This window comes from Thrips palmi, unplaced genomic scaffold (assembly GCF_012932325.1).
Source record: "Thrips palmi isolate BJ-2018 unplaced genomic scaffold, TpBJ-2018v1 HiC_scaffold_19, whole genome shotgun sequence".
NCBI lineage: Eukaryota > Metazoa > Arthropoda > Insecta > Thysanoptera > Thripidae > Thrips > Thrips palmi.
Genome location: NW_023144628.1, coordinates 4,263,652 through 4,277,876, shown reverse-complemented (window position 1 = coordinate 4,277,876; position 14,225 = coordinate 4,263,652). Strand labels below are relative to the sequence as shown.

Sequence of the window (14,225 nt, the reverse complement as noted above, 5' to 3'; positions counted from 1 at the left end):
GTCACACCGCGGCCGGGTTCCATCGGGGCTCCAGAGGGGGCGGTCCGAACCCCGGTCCGAACCCCGGTCCGAACCGAACCAGTCGGCCTGGCGGGCCCGGCGGGGCACCTGCCCAAATCAAATTTCATTCACGGGCCGAGTGTCTAATTAAACTACAGTGGCGGCGACTAATGACCAAGGCGGGAGGCATGCCATTACGGCGAGGGGCATCACGTCGGTACGAAATACGGGGACGCGCCGACGGGCACCGGCAAACCGGCTTGGCTCGGAGCTTGGACTTCCAGCGGCCGGGAGGGAGGGAGGGAGGGAGCCACCTCGCAGTTCCGGCCCTAGAGCCATGGCCTCCAAGGCCGCGCGCCGCGCACCGCGCCCCGGGCTGGTGACCCCGGCCGAGCCGGCCAAGCCCACGTGGGGCACGTCCAGGGCGCAGCGGCTCCGCCCTGCAGGGCCGCGGCCGGCCCCGGTGGCGTCCCGTCGCCGTCGTCCCAGGGGCCGGAACCGTGACGTCACACTCCGCGGCGGCTACAAGGCGCGCCCGCGGCAGGCCTGCCTCACCTGGCACCACGCCTGGCACCAACCCTGGCACGGCCGCGGAGGCGCCAGAGCCTTTGGAGTCTCTGGAGCCACGGCCAAGCTAGAGCTGCATGCCGCCCAGGCCGGCCAGGCCGGCCGGCGCACATTCCACATTCCAGGCGCCGGAGGCCAGCGCCGGCCACGGCCACCGCGTGACGTAACGCGTTCGAATTTACCAACAACTGGCGACCAACAGCTGTCAATACACAAACACATACACACTCTCTCACACACACACCACACAACTAACTAACCGGCCGCAACAAAACCGATCCCGAGAACCGTCGTCACTTATACGACACCATTTTATGTAACGCCGCACCACTGGCGATAAGCTCACGAAAACAATCAGAGAGACCCTCCCCCCTGCCCTCTCCTGCCTGCACCAGAGTCACCAGCCCCACGACACTTCCTGTCCAAGGGCAACAACGTCGAGTGACACGCCGGCCGCGGGGGAGGGGGGGGGAGGGGATAAAAATGAAACCATCGGCCCACCAGGCTACGCCTGCTACGCCGGCAACGCGAGCCAGGCCGGGCGAGGCGAAGCAGGCGAAGGAGGTCCGAGGGCACGACCACGACCGACCGTTTAGGGACACGAGCAGAGCAGGCGGGCAGCACGCACTGCACGCACGCAGAGGGGCAAATCACGCGGCCGGGGCGGTTCGTTCTGTCTCTCTCGCACCCCCACGGAAAACCCCAAAAGAGAGAGAGAGACAGAGCGATGAAACGACTGTTCGGAATGAGTCGTCAGGCGGCGCGCCACGTCAGCGAGCAAGTCGTCGAACGCACCGGGACGGAAGAGCGGAATGGCGGAGCAGACACAACATAAACCGCGGCGCGACACGGCGGGGCCGGGCGGGCCGGTGTTGTGACAAGGCGCGTCGGCGGCAGGGATTTTAAGAGGCGGGCGCCCCGGCATAAACTAGACCTCGACGAGCTCGAAACAAACCACACAAACTATGGCAGTTAGGGCTGCCTCGCCGCGTCGCCGCGTCACACTGAGCCACAAAGTTTCGCCTCGCCTGCGCGGTACTTCCCGCCGAAACTCGGAAAGCCGCGCGGTCAGTGGGGAGCATTGCGCATTGTAATGTGTGTGTACGCTGTGCCCCCCCCCCCTTTCTCTCTTCCCCGAACGGCAATCCCGGGCCAAACTAACACCGCCAGCAACCGGCCGGCCGGCCGGCGAGTTGAGCCCCAACGCCCCCCGCCCCCATCTCGGCGGAGCGTTTCCCAGTCAGCAAACCAAGCTCGCTAGGTTCCCCCGCCCACGCCCGACGCCGCGGGGCCGCCCGGCGGGCCCAAGTCGCTACTCCAGAAGCCCCCCGCCCCTCCCCAGGGGCCCGCAAATGTAATCATCAACGGCAACCTCGCGACCGCGGCGTGCTCCCCGCGGCACGCAGGCCACGCAGGGCCCTGCAGGGTCCCACCAACACACCGCAAAGTCCCAAGTCAGGGAGCTCCCGCCGGCGGCCACGTCCACGACTTGGGCGGCGACGCGCCGGTCCACACGGGGGTCATGGTGGCGCGGTGCGCGGCTATTGCTGTGGCTGAACCGCTGCAGCGTGCGGCGGGGGGCTAGATCAATGCGGCCGCGCGTACGCCGACCAGCTTCAAAATAGCTCTCAGCCGGTCGAGGCACTGGCACACCAACGAGGCCGAGAAGGCCCCGGCCCAGGACCCGCCACTGCGCCAGCATGGCCTTGTTTACACTTGGGCCCTAGTTCGGCGCCTCGGCGCCCACCCCGCCGCACTGCCCGCCACGGGGACGAGTGCACTTGTAGCGCGGACTTATGTAGTGGCCACTTGGAGCAAGGCGTTTGGAAATGCGCTGCTCCTGGTCAAGGAGGGCGGCAGGCTCAACACGCACGCCACCTTCCTCTTGACATTCTACCCTCTGCTTGGGGTGACTGAGACTTCTAGTGACTGAGATACCCTCATTCTTGGGGTAAACTCATCGCGTGGCTGTAACACCCTTCCCTCAGGACAGTCCTGGCCTTGCTGGCCTTACTGCACTTGCACCGATGCGCTTGCTCCGGCGCTGCACCATGGCAACCGCGCCCGTCGAGAGCCGCACCGGGAGTACGGCGAGAGCCACCTTGCGCGGCGACCGCGGCGACGGCGCATCCTCCGGGTGCTTGATCCGGGTACCTTCGCGGGTACGGCCGCACCGCACCGGCCGCCGGAGCGAACCTACAACAATCAGTGCCCCGCCGCGCCCCGCCCCGCCCCGCGCACAGTTGCCACGTCGCCCAGCCCATGGAGTCCATGGCCGCGCCGATCCGCGAGCCTCGCCGCGAGCCCGTCCGCCGCCACGCCGTGCAGAGCCTCCTCCTCCCTAGCGAGTCCCCCTCGCAGGCACGGCAGGCACGGCAGGCACGGCAGGCACCGAGGCAAGGATGGGGTAACGACTCTCCGTACGGCTCAAATAACAGGTTCAAGCCGCACAGCCGCGGCCAGGCAAAGCGAAGAGGCGAGCCATGCGCGTCCCCCCTCCCCCAACCTTTGCTACTCGACGGTCGCACTTGCCCCTCTACGCGGCATATCTGCTGCCTCCCCTCTTCAGCTGCCGCTGTCCACGGGGCAGTGCACTTGTTAGCTGCGGACTAATTTGTGGCCAAATTGGACCAAGGCAAAAGTTTGGAACGGGATCTTTAGCATGCCACTGCGTCTGAGCGAGGCGGCATTTTGCTCCCTCAACGGGCAATTGTCTGGACCTCCTTTAGCTGCCTCTGTTACGGATGTCGATTATCAGTCTTAGTTTGGGAGCAGTATGTCTCAAAGTTGCCAAAACTAGAACCTAACATTTTGGGGTTAAAGCCATGCGTCTGTAACAGGCCACTTCCCTCAGGACAATTGTCCTGGCCTTGCTGTTACATGCACTCTGTACGGCATGTGATAGCAGCTTAGTTCCGGCGCGTCAGCCAGTGTGCAAAACAGGCCAACGATTTTTCAAAGACATTTCTGAGCGTTCGGACCACTTTGAGACAATACTGCTCCCAAACTAAGACTGAAATCGCACTCCGTAACAAGGCATGCTAAAGAGGTCCAAGACCAATTGCCCGTTGAGGAGGCGAAATCCGCCTCGGTCAGACGCAGTGGCTGCTTAAAATGGCCAAACACGATTTTTCATAGACATTTCTGACCGTTTCGGCCACTTTGAGACAATACTGCTCCCAAACTAGACGATAATGCACTCCGTAACAAAGGCATGCTAAAGGAGGTCCAAAGACCAATGCCCGTTGAGGGAGCCAAATGCCCGCCTCGGATCAGACGCAGTGGCTGCTTCAATCGGCCCAAACACGATTTTTCAAGACATCTGAGCGTTCGGCACAACTTTGAGCAATCTGCTCCAAACTAAGACTGATAAGCACTCCGTACAAAGGCTGCTAAAGAAAGGTCCAAAGCCACGCCGGTGCCAGGAGAAGCAAAGCCCGCCTGGATCAGACGCAGTGCTGCTAATCGGCCCAAAACACGACCCCAGCTACTCGCCGCGACCCCTTAAAATTTTTTCGCGACCCCACTTGGGGTCGCGACCCTAAGGTTGAGAACCACTGGGCTAGTCGCACGACGCGAACACGCCGCCTGCTCGAGGCTGGGCTGGGCTGGGCTGGGGCTCTTCCGAGCGGCCCCCGCAATGCTTTCTTTATTTCGTTCAGTCGAAAACGTCCGGCGAGAAGAGCCCAAAACGCGAGTTGCCTCTGGTACTACAGGGACCACAGTGTGGGCCCGGGGCCAGGGCCCGGTGACGAGTCGGTCGGCTGTCCGCGACCGCAGCGCGCCGCGGACGCGGACGTCAGACTGACAGCCGCCCACGCCAACCTGCTGCTGAGTGAACGACCTCACCCAATGGCCGGCGGGGCGGGCGAGGCGGGCGGGGCGCGGTGCTATCGCTCGTACGACCTTTCTTTTTGGCTGCCACGGCCACGTTTCACCCGCTCTTGAATCGGCCGAAAATTTGTCCGACCCCGTTTCATCCGACCTACGTTTGCTCCACATTTCTTCATCCTCGGGAACACTTCAACAACCCAAAAAGCATTGCCCGAGAGAATTTCTGCAGACCAAGCGCATTTCTTCTGCCCAAGTGGCCGAGACCGAGAAACCCCGGCGCGGCCAGCCAACGGCCAGCGCGCAGCCCTGACCCTAGGAGGGGTCATGGTCGCCGCTCGGGGCTCGGGGACTGTCAGGGACGCAGGGCAGGCGAACGGCCGCAGGGAGGCCGCGTCTCGTGCGCGGACCTGACTGGCCTGGCCACAGCCCGGGCGTGGCTCGGGCATGGCTCGGGCCTGCATGAATCAAGGGGCGGACAGGAGGGTGACTACTAGTACGGCCGTACGGCCACGGCGCGACGGCCATGGCCAGGCCATGGCGGCCCCACGGCGGCTCGCACGCCTGCTGCAGCCGGCTTGCTCGCCGGGCCGCCGGGCTACGCCGGGCTACGCCGGGCAGGGCACCGGGCGGCCAGAGTGCGGCGGACAGGCGAAGCAGGCGAAGGCACAGCGCGGCCGTTGCCCCGCCGTACAACAACCTTGGCGTCCGAGAGAGGCCGGCCGGCAGCGCGGGGCCCTGCCGCCCTGCCGCGGCCCGGCATCGTGGCGCTACCAAAGAGTGAGAGTGAGAAGAGGAGAGAGACGGCGGCAAATAAAAGGAGTGCAGGGCGGGCAGGGCCAGGACACGACACGACACGGAGGGGGTAGTGCCTGTCGGTTTATCTGCCCGTCTTGTCTTCGAACCCACCGGAATGCCGCTGGCTGGGGTGTGGGGCGGCGGGGAGGGGCCCGGGGACCCGGGGGGGCTAACTCTAAGGACCTGAGGTGCGCCTGCGCGGTGCCGAGGTGCCACGGCCGGCGACAACAACATTGCCCGTGACGGGCCCCGCGCCGCGCGCAGCCGCCACTGCGTTTCCCAAACCCGGGCGGGCCATTCAGAAGTACGGACAGCCCGCCGCGCTATTTCGAGCGGCGAGGCGGCCGGCCTGCAGCGCCCGTCCGTCTGTCTGGCCGCCGCCCAGCGCCCTTCCCCGACCTGACGCGCCGCCGCGCCGGACAGACACACAGGCCGACTCCAAGAGCGCGCGGCGAGAGGCGAGGGGGCGGGCGGGGGGCGGGATCGTCGCCCCCCGCGTCCCCGCGCGGCGCCCCAGAGGACGTACGCCACGCCATCAAACTGCCCCCTCCCCCTCAATAAGAATCTTGGACGAGGAAGGCCGACCGGCTGGCCAGCGCACGGATATAAATAGCTCGAGGGTTTGCCGGTTTGGCGCGCGTCGCCGCGGCTTTAAATCAAAACAATAACCTGCAGCGAAGCAGCGAAGGAGTGCGCATCGACGCGGCGCGGCGGTGGCGAGCTGTCATGTCACGAAACGCCGACGCGCCGCGCGCGACGCGACATCGGCAAGGGCGTCGGGACGGCGGGGCAGTGGCCAGCCAGCACCGCGTCGTCGGCGCGCTCGACGCCCTCACGCGCAGACGTCGCGGCGACGGCGACGACGACGTGGGAGGGCAGTCGCCACGCGCTTTGCGAACAAGTACAGTGCGGTGACCACGACGACAGGGCTTCTCCGCGCTTCCGCACGCAGCGACTGGAGGGCGGGCCGCACATCAAGGAGAGTGTCGCGAAAGAGGGACGCGAGGAGAGGCGATCGGACGGCGGACTCTCCCCGTTTCGGGCCGTACTAAGGGGAACTCGTTGTCACACATGCGCGCAGTCACTCAGTGACTCTAAAACACACACACGCTGGCGGCGTGACACTGGCCGTGCCGCGGCAATTACAAACAGAGCTCGATGGCGCGTGGCTCCGCGTCGCTGGCACGGCGTGCTGGCGAGGCTGGCGGCCGCCCCGCCCCGCGCCATCAGCATTGCAGATGAGGAGGGCCAGGAGGGCCTCTGGGCCGGCCTGCAGGCCTGCATGGCGGCGGCCAGCGACAGGTGCCACTCGCACGCGGGCCAACCAAGCAACCCCCTACGCGCCCCGCGCCCCTACCGCCACACCACCCCGCGTGCCAGCACACCGCGACACCCCCGAACCGTTCAGCACCGCGCGCCAAGCACGCTATGAACCCCATGGGCATCGTCACCGCGCACACATGCATATTCAAAGCCAGGCTACACGCAACGCGCGCGCCGCGCTCGCACGCAGGGCGACAGAGTTAGTCATTACCGGCGCGCGGCGTCGTTGACGGCGTCGTCGGCGACCTCGTTGGCCGGCCGCGTTCTTGCAAGTCGTGAGTTTTTTTTTCGGCGGCCCCGCGTCGCCAAAAAGGCGGAGCAAAGCGCTGCCTTGGACATCGCCTGTTTCCCTCTCGGAATCCGTACGACGGCGAGGCAAGGCGAGGCGACGCGTAACGCACAGGTCGAGTTACACCAGTCACTTACTCCCCACCCCCTCCCCCGCGCCTTCCGGGGCCCTTACGAATGAGCTATCCTGTGCGGTCAGCGCGCGGGGCCGCATCGGGGGCCGTGGCGGGGGCCGTCCGTAAGCGCTCCCACGCCGTTCCAGTCCACTCCCCAGTTCCGTACGCCGAGCCCATGTGGCTGTGCGCCCAATGGGCCGAGCCCAAAGTGCGGCCGGCCCGCCTGGCCTGGCCCTTCAGCGGTCCACAACGGAAGCCGTACAGCGGGGAAGCGGGGAAAGGGGGGAGGGGTGGTGTGAGGTCGCCGGCCGGCGGCGCGGGGCGCTGGGCCTGCGCTGGGCCTGGTTGTTGGCGGAGTGCTGTCAGGCGCAACCGCGGCACCGCGGCCAAGCCGGCGAGGCTGAGGCTGCTCACTGCTCAGGGGGGCGGGGCACCGGCACCGCCAGGCACTGCGGCGTCAGCCTCGGCGTCAGCGCGTCAGCAACCGCCGCGCCGCAATAGAAATTCCGCGCCGCTCCGCGTGGAGAACAAGTCCGTCGCCGCGCCCAGCCGCCAAAACCGCGTCAGGCAGAAGCGGCAAGCCGCGGCAAGCGGGCCCGGGCACGGCAGGGCACGCCAGAGAGAAGGGTCGTTACTCCGGAGAGCGCGCGCGAGCGGGACGGGACGGGCACGGCCGAAGAGACGCGCCGCGAGTACCGTGGAGAGGCCAGCGCGGTGCGGCGCGATGCGGCGCGGTGCTGGGTGCGGCAAAGGAGAGGAGAACCTGTTGATCGGATCGAGGTGCGCGCGGCGCGGCGAGGCGCTGGCGTAGCGGCGGTGGGGTGCGGCGGGGCGTGGCCACCGCCCCTAGCGGGAGCCCCAAGGAAGAGCCCCGCCCATACGGCACACTTAACTACCTGCATTTCTTGCATTTGCCGCGGCTAGCCGCACCCCCGCGCCTCCCCAACGCCGCGCCGCCCCGCCCCCCACACCCCCAAAGCACCCCAAAGCCTCGGCACCGCTGAGCTGGCCGCGGAGGGCCCGGGCGCAGTGCGGCCTATCTGCCGCCTGTTGTCCACGTGCAGGTGCAGCGAGGTGCCGCCTGCCCGCGACTTGGCCCAAGACTTGGCCAGGGCGGGGCTTCCCTCCGCCGCGGCACGTCCACCCTCGGCCTAGAGCCTCCGGGACGCCGAGAGGGCCGCGGGGCCGCGCCGGAAGGCTGTGCGCGTACTTCCGTATTTCCGGCCGGCTGTGTCACTGTGTGTCCCTGTGGGCCCGAGGCTGCCCGAGACACAGGGAAAGCTGCTCGATAATTACCACCATTTTGTAGTTCATCTTCCTCTGTTGGGCGGCAGCGTTCTCCATGCGCACCGCCATCCTGGCGGGGAACGGCCGGAACGGGGCCTCACTTCACTGCACTTGTCACTGAACACACACACGCACACACAGACACAGCAGGGCGTATTCCAGTGGGGCTTGCTGCTGGCGTCGTGTCACTCGGTCACTTCAGCCGATCGGCATCCCGCAGGACACCGACGAGGGCAGGCGGGCCGCCTGGCGTGCACGCGCAAGCGCACGCATCACACGCTGCACGGCCGGGTGCCGGCTGGGCGTGGCGGCGTGGCGGCGCGGCGACCACGGGGGGCTGGGTCTGGCCACTGTCTGGCCGCGCGGCGTGGCGGCGCAGCGAGGGGGGCGTCGTCGGCGGGGGCGTGGGCGGGACACTGACACTGTCTGCGACTATCCGACTGTCCACTACATGGTTCGCCTCCAGGCTCGTCGCGTGGCACGTCGCGTGACGGGGCGTGACAGGCGGCACGGGGCAGCACGCGTTGCGGCTCGGCGCGGTGCAGCAGAGGTGACGGTGGACGGGCCACGACTGACGGCACCAAGACCAAGAACGAAACGACGGCGGCGGCAGCGGCGCGGCTCGCCACGGCCCGGCACCCTGCTGCTGTCAGACGGCTAGTTGCGGCGGACGCCACGGGGGGCGCTGCCGTCGCCGCGCGGCACGGCGGCACGGCGGGGCGTGGCGAAGCGTTGGTGCGCTGCCGCCGCTCGCAGCCTAGAGAGCGGGGCCGACTCTGCGCCGGCCGGGGCCGGCCGGGGCCGCGGTTGGGTTGGGGTGCCACCGCCAGCACCGCCAGCACCGCCATGACGTCATACGTCAGCTGACACGCGAGGCGGGGGCGGCGGACTCTGGCGGCAGTGCGCTGCGGTGGCTACAATGAGCATCGACGGGGCCCTCTGCCCTGCTCTGTGCACCGCGAGGGCCGCGGGGGCCGCGAGGGCCGCGAGCCTAAGGGCGCGGCAGGGCAATGGCCGGGAGGCCGCGCCCCCTCCAAGCCCCCCGCCATCCTGGAGAGGGGCCCGCGGCCCGGCAGCCCGCCACACGGCCTTCCCCGCTGGAGCGGCTGGGTGGGGTCCAAGGGTCAGCGCCTCCGAGCGCCTCCGTGTCTCGGGAAGCGGCCGAAGCGGTAAGCTGGCCGGCTATCGGGGAGGCCGAGACCGCCCTGGAGCGAACCGCAACCAGGATAACATTTCCAGCAGATAACATTTGCAGCGTTGCGGGTGAACGGGGTAAATTAGCGGACCAGCATCCTCGGCGTGTACCATTCCCCGACGTTCCACTTCCCGGACTCCCAAGGGACTCCCGTGCAAACGCTGCAGCCCTGCTGCAACCGTCCTGCAGCCCGACGGTCCCGGCCGGACGGCCGGCCGCAGGTTCCAGGACTGGCGAGGAATGCGATGCCCCCTCCTCCCCGCGCAGAGCCGCACTAACCCAACCGGTAACGATTGAAGTGAGTTTGTGTGTACGTCAGGCAGCGTCAGGCCGGATGATAGGAGGAAGACCGGCAACAGCTAAACGGCTTGGCCGTCTTCGTCTTGTCAGTCTTGCCCGGGTCGCCGCGTCTCCCCCCCCCCTCCCCTCCTCTTCCATCGTCTCCTCCGGGGCCGTCCGGGGCGCCCAAGCCTGGAATTCGCAGCCGAGGAGCTAGCGGAACTGACGGCAGCGCCGGCAAAAAGCCATCAAAAGCAGGCGAAGAAAGCCATCTCAATCCCCAGCAGCGGCAGCCCGCTCGCTAGGCGCGCTGCGCGGAGGCTCGCCGTCAGCCCGGCAGGTAGGCCCGCCCGCGCCACAGGGGAGCGGCCCGGCTGCCTACCCGGAAGGCAGCAGGCGGCGGCCGGCCGGCCGGGACTCGAACCAAGGCCGCCAGCTTGGCCGCCAGCTTGGCCGCCAGGCCCGAGGCCGGTGCAGTGCCTTACGCCCGACGTCTCGGCGGCCAAATGACAGCACTACGCTGCACTGCGCTGCACTGCGCGCGCGATGTAACACGGCCTTCCCGGTGTGGTGCGGAACCGGACTCGACCCTCCCCGTAGTCAAGTGCAGCGCGCCATATCTGGAGACGCCCAGCCTCGCTCCGCTCCGAGCACTTGGGCAGGCAGAAGGCAGATCGCTGCCCGGGGCCGCGCACAGCTCGTCTTGGCCGCGTCGCCTTGCCGCGTCTTCAAGGGTATGATAACTAACGGGACGGGGCTGGCGCAGGCTGGCGGCGACGCCACTACGCCCCGCCGCGAGGCTAGGCAGGCCGGCAGGCCGCGGCGTGCATAGCTCGTCCCGCATTCCGCTCACGGAGACGGAGTAGACGGAGTAGGGAAGGGACGCTCACTTGGCGAATCCCCCCTCCCCTCCCTCCTCCCTGGCCGGTTTGCGCTTCTAGACTCGGCGCTGTTCTTCCACTCCAGCATTCCTATATCGACTTGAGGCACGGCCGAGGCACGGCCGAGGGCCCAGGCTCGCTGGCTCGCGGGCCGCGCGTCCTCTGCGGGGGGCCGGGGGCATCCGGGGGGGTCATCAGCTCGACACTGAGGCACTGCCCTGCTCGGCCCGAGGATCGGCCTGCCGGCCTGCCCAGTGCCCACACTGCCCACTGCCCGGATTCCGGGATTGGCTCAGCTGCGCTGCGGCTCCCGCGGCCTTTACATAACGCGTGTACGCACGCCGACATGCCGCGGCGTGGAAGCCGAGGCCAACAGGGTGACCGTCGGACGCCGAAAAGCCAGGGTCCATTTCCGTGGTGAGGCGGGCCTGCCTGTCTCCAGGCGCCAAGGGCAAGGGCCTCTCAGTCCTCTACGGTCGCACCGCACAGACTAACCCGGACTAACCCGCGGACCCGCGCCACCGAGACGGAGACGGTCGCTCGGTCCACGGCCGCCGTTTCAGTCACAAGAGCCGAGCGCTCCAGCTTGGCGAGCCCGTCACCACACGGCAGCCCTAAGCCGCCTAAGCCCTGACGGTCGCTTGAGCCGCTGTGAGCCCCACAGCACCGAGAGACGCTCCATCGCCTCCTGCAGGGCAGGGCCCGGGGGCCCGGGGGCGCGGGGGCTCGAAGCGAGGCGCGCGCCGCGGTACGCTGTACGCCGGCCGCGGCAGACAATTGGCAACGGCGACGGCAGAATGTGATGGCCGCGACGTGGCGCGGCGTGGCGCGGCATGGCGGCGGCCGTCAACCTTATCCCCTACTATTTCGGGAGACCGACTCGACTCCGGCAGAGTCGACGCACCCTGTCACCTGCTGCCAAAACAAGCGGCAGGCGCCGGCCGGCCCCCCTCCCCTCACTTGTTGGGCGGGGCGTCGCGGGGCGTCGCGAACAGACCGCGGACACGAGAGGGGCCGTCATCAATGCGGATCAGCGCGAAAAGGCGGAAAGTGGCAGCGAGGAGCGAGATGAGGCCCAAAGAAATCAGAGAGGCGCGGGGAAACACATCGCATCGGCCACTGCTCCCCTCCCCTCCCCGCCGGGCCTGCACGCCATGGACGGCACACCTGTGAGCGGGGACTACCGCAGTCAGCACGCTGTCGCGCGCCGACGGCCGCCCCCCGTTTCGGCCAGGCCACAGGCCGCCACAGGCCACACGATCGCGTGGCGTGAGTCAGGCGGGCGGCGACAGCAGGCAGAGTCAGGTAGAGCACGCACGCCCACGTCACGGCACTGCGCCCTGCACTGTGTCGTGACGTCACGCGCCTCATCACCCCCTTCTTCGTTATCGCGGCGCCACTGCCGATATGGCCGTCACGGCCCACGCGAGGGGCGGCGCGGACGCGACGCGGTCAAGGAGACGAACTGCGTGCATCCCCCTGCCCTCCCCCCTTCCCCTCGCAGTCACGCCGGACACGAGTCATTAGGCACAGGCGGAAGCTGGACAGCCTGGACAGCCTCGCAGTGTAGGCGGCACGGCGGGCCGCGGCTCGCAGAAAGAAGGGGTCCGAACCGCCGCCCCCTGCTCTGTGCTATAGCAGCCACTGCGTCAAATTTAGTTGCGGTCATAGGCCTTCTTCGACGCCTTACTATTATGAAGACCCTACTCTTTCATGCCCCGCCTCGGGAAGGCTTTGACCGCTGATAGTTTGGGAGCAGTGGTCTCGCAAAAATGGTCAAAAAGTAAATGAATTTCAGAAACTTACCGTTTTTGCTGACTTTGAGCGGTCACTGCATCCAATTTAGTTGCGGTCAAAGGCCTCCCTCGACGCCTTACTATTATGAAGACCCTACTCTTTCATGCCCCGCCTCGGGAAGGCTTTGACCGCTGATAGTTTGGGAGCAGTGGTCTCGCAAAAATGGTCAAAAAGTAAATGAATTTCAGAAAATTACCGTTTTTGCTGACTTTGAGCGGTCACTGCATCCAATTTAGTTGCGGTCAAAGGCCTCCCTCGACGCCTTACTAAACGAGACCACCATGAGACCGCGGCGGGGTGACCAATAACGCTTGGAGAAAGTGTCCCGAAAATAAGCCCAAAAAGTGTCCCAAACTCTACTCCGAAAAAAACGGCAAAAAGACTGAGGGCCTTCCCGTCCGCTCCAGCCAGGCTCCAGCCCCACCCTTTCCTTCTCGCCAAACTCGGACATCTCGAGAAGTAATCACGCCGCCCGGAGATATATCGCACTTTTTACTTCCGTTCCACTTCTGCCCCTCCGCACACCGCCACCACCACCACCGCCCGCAAAGCGCTGCAGTGCTCCATTTTTTCCCTCCCTCATAACGAGGCAGCCCCCACGCCCCCACGGCCCGCCCCCGGCCCGCCCCCGGCCCGCCCCCCGGCTGCTGGCCAAGAAGTGGTCGGGTAGCCACCCCTTTCCGGCCGCCGGGCTGCGGGGGCCCACGGGGCGGCCGCGACGGCCCACGGGGGAGGAAGGGCTCTCCGTCGCACACGCACACAAAGACCGTCACTCACCCCGTCCGTCTGTCTGCCGCTCTCTCTCTCTCTCTCTCTCTCTCTCTCTCTCTCTCTCTCTCGCTCTGCCACGCTCGCACTGCATGTGTGTGAGGGCGAGGGAGTGGGGGCTGAAGTGTCCGTGCGTCACTTTGGGACTGCTGGGGGTGACACGACGATTGCTCGGGGGGGAGGCCGCGAGGGGGTTGCGGGGGCTGCGGGGGCGGCCGCCAGGGAGCGGCGTCAATGTAGCCGCCCCCGCATCCCCCGCACGCCTTGGAAAAACACCGCTCTCTCTTTCCCTCCTTCGTTCCGCATATGCGAAGCCGCGCCGAGGAGCGGCTCAGAAAAAGTAAATAAATAAATAAATACATAAAAATGAAAACAAGCAGCAGCAGCAACAAAAAGCGGGAACCGAATGGGCTGGGCTGCCCGCGCGCGTGTGTGTAATAAGAAACCCGGCAAAAATGGAGGCGACGCGGCGACGCGCGCACGGCCAGGCGGAATGTGAAGGGAAGATTAATTGCCGCTGTTTGGGGGAGGGGGGGGGGCGATCGGCCGTCATGTCCACCTCGGACCGGTCAGCCTGCCGCAGGGCAGCGCGGGGCCGGCATGCAGCGGGGCCCGGCCGCAGGGGCGTCGACGCGTTCGAATTCCAGGGGGGTGCAAGCGGCGCTCTGTATTGAGGGTTGCCTACCTTAAGGCGTTTTTGTGTAGCGTCATTTGCTCAACGTGAACATGCATGTCAACAAAGACGCAGGTCTTGCAACACTCAAAATGCCCGGCCGCCTAGACCGACCTGGCAACCTGACCGTCTGAACCGGCCAAAACCTAACAAAAGCGACGACAATAAAGCGTTCCACCTAACAGCCCCCGAGAAGATTTTTTGAGTCGGAAACGAGTTTTAGAGATTCCATGTTGTTGAAGAACGGGCTTCAACTATTTGAAGTCTTGAAGTCAAGAATGTTTCAAGCATTGAAGGCTCAAAAGACCTAAGTCCTCGCGACGCTCACCAAAATGGTAATTTTTAGGCTTTTGGGGGGAGGAAAGTATGAGGCATAAAGAACTCTCTTCGGGCATGATCCAACATTGTCAAAAGTTGTCCAC

At 66.3% G+C, this 14,225-nt stretch overlaps 1 protein-coding gene across 8 annotated transcripts in view; it reads right to left on the bottom strand.

The window, feature by feature from the left end:
- LOC117645658 (protein alan shepard) overlaps positions 1–8,483 on the bottom strand; it is a 36,041-nt gene extending 27,558 nt beyond the window's left edge. For 4 of the 8 annotated variants that reach the window (XM_034385941.1, XM_034385942.1, XM_034385943.1 and 1 more), the window contains exon 1: positions 8,220–8,481. In XM_034385941.1, coding sequence (XP_034241832.1) covers positions 8,220–8,279 — 60 coding nt within the window. In that variant the 5' untranslated portion in view covers positions 8,280–8,481. Of the gene's footprint in view, positions 1–8,219 lie in introns of all 8 variants that reach the window. The other 4 variants (XM_034385939.1, XM_034385940.1, XM_034385946.1 and 1 more) reach the window with 3 other exon arrangements.
- Positions 8,484–14,225: the final 5,742 nt, after the last annotated feature.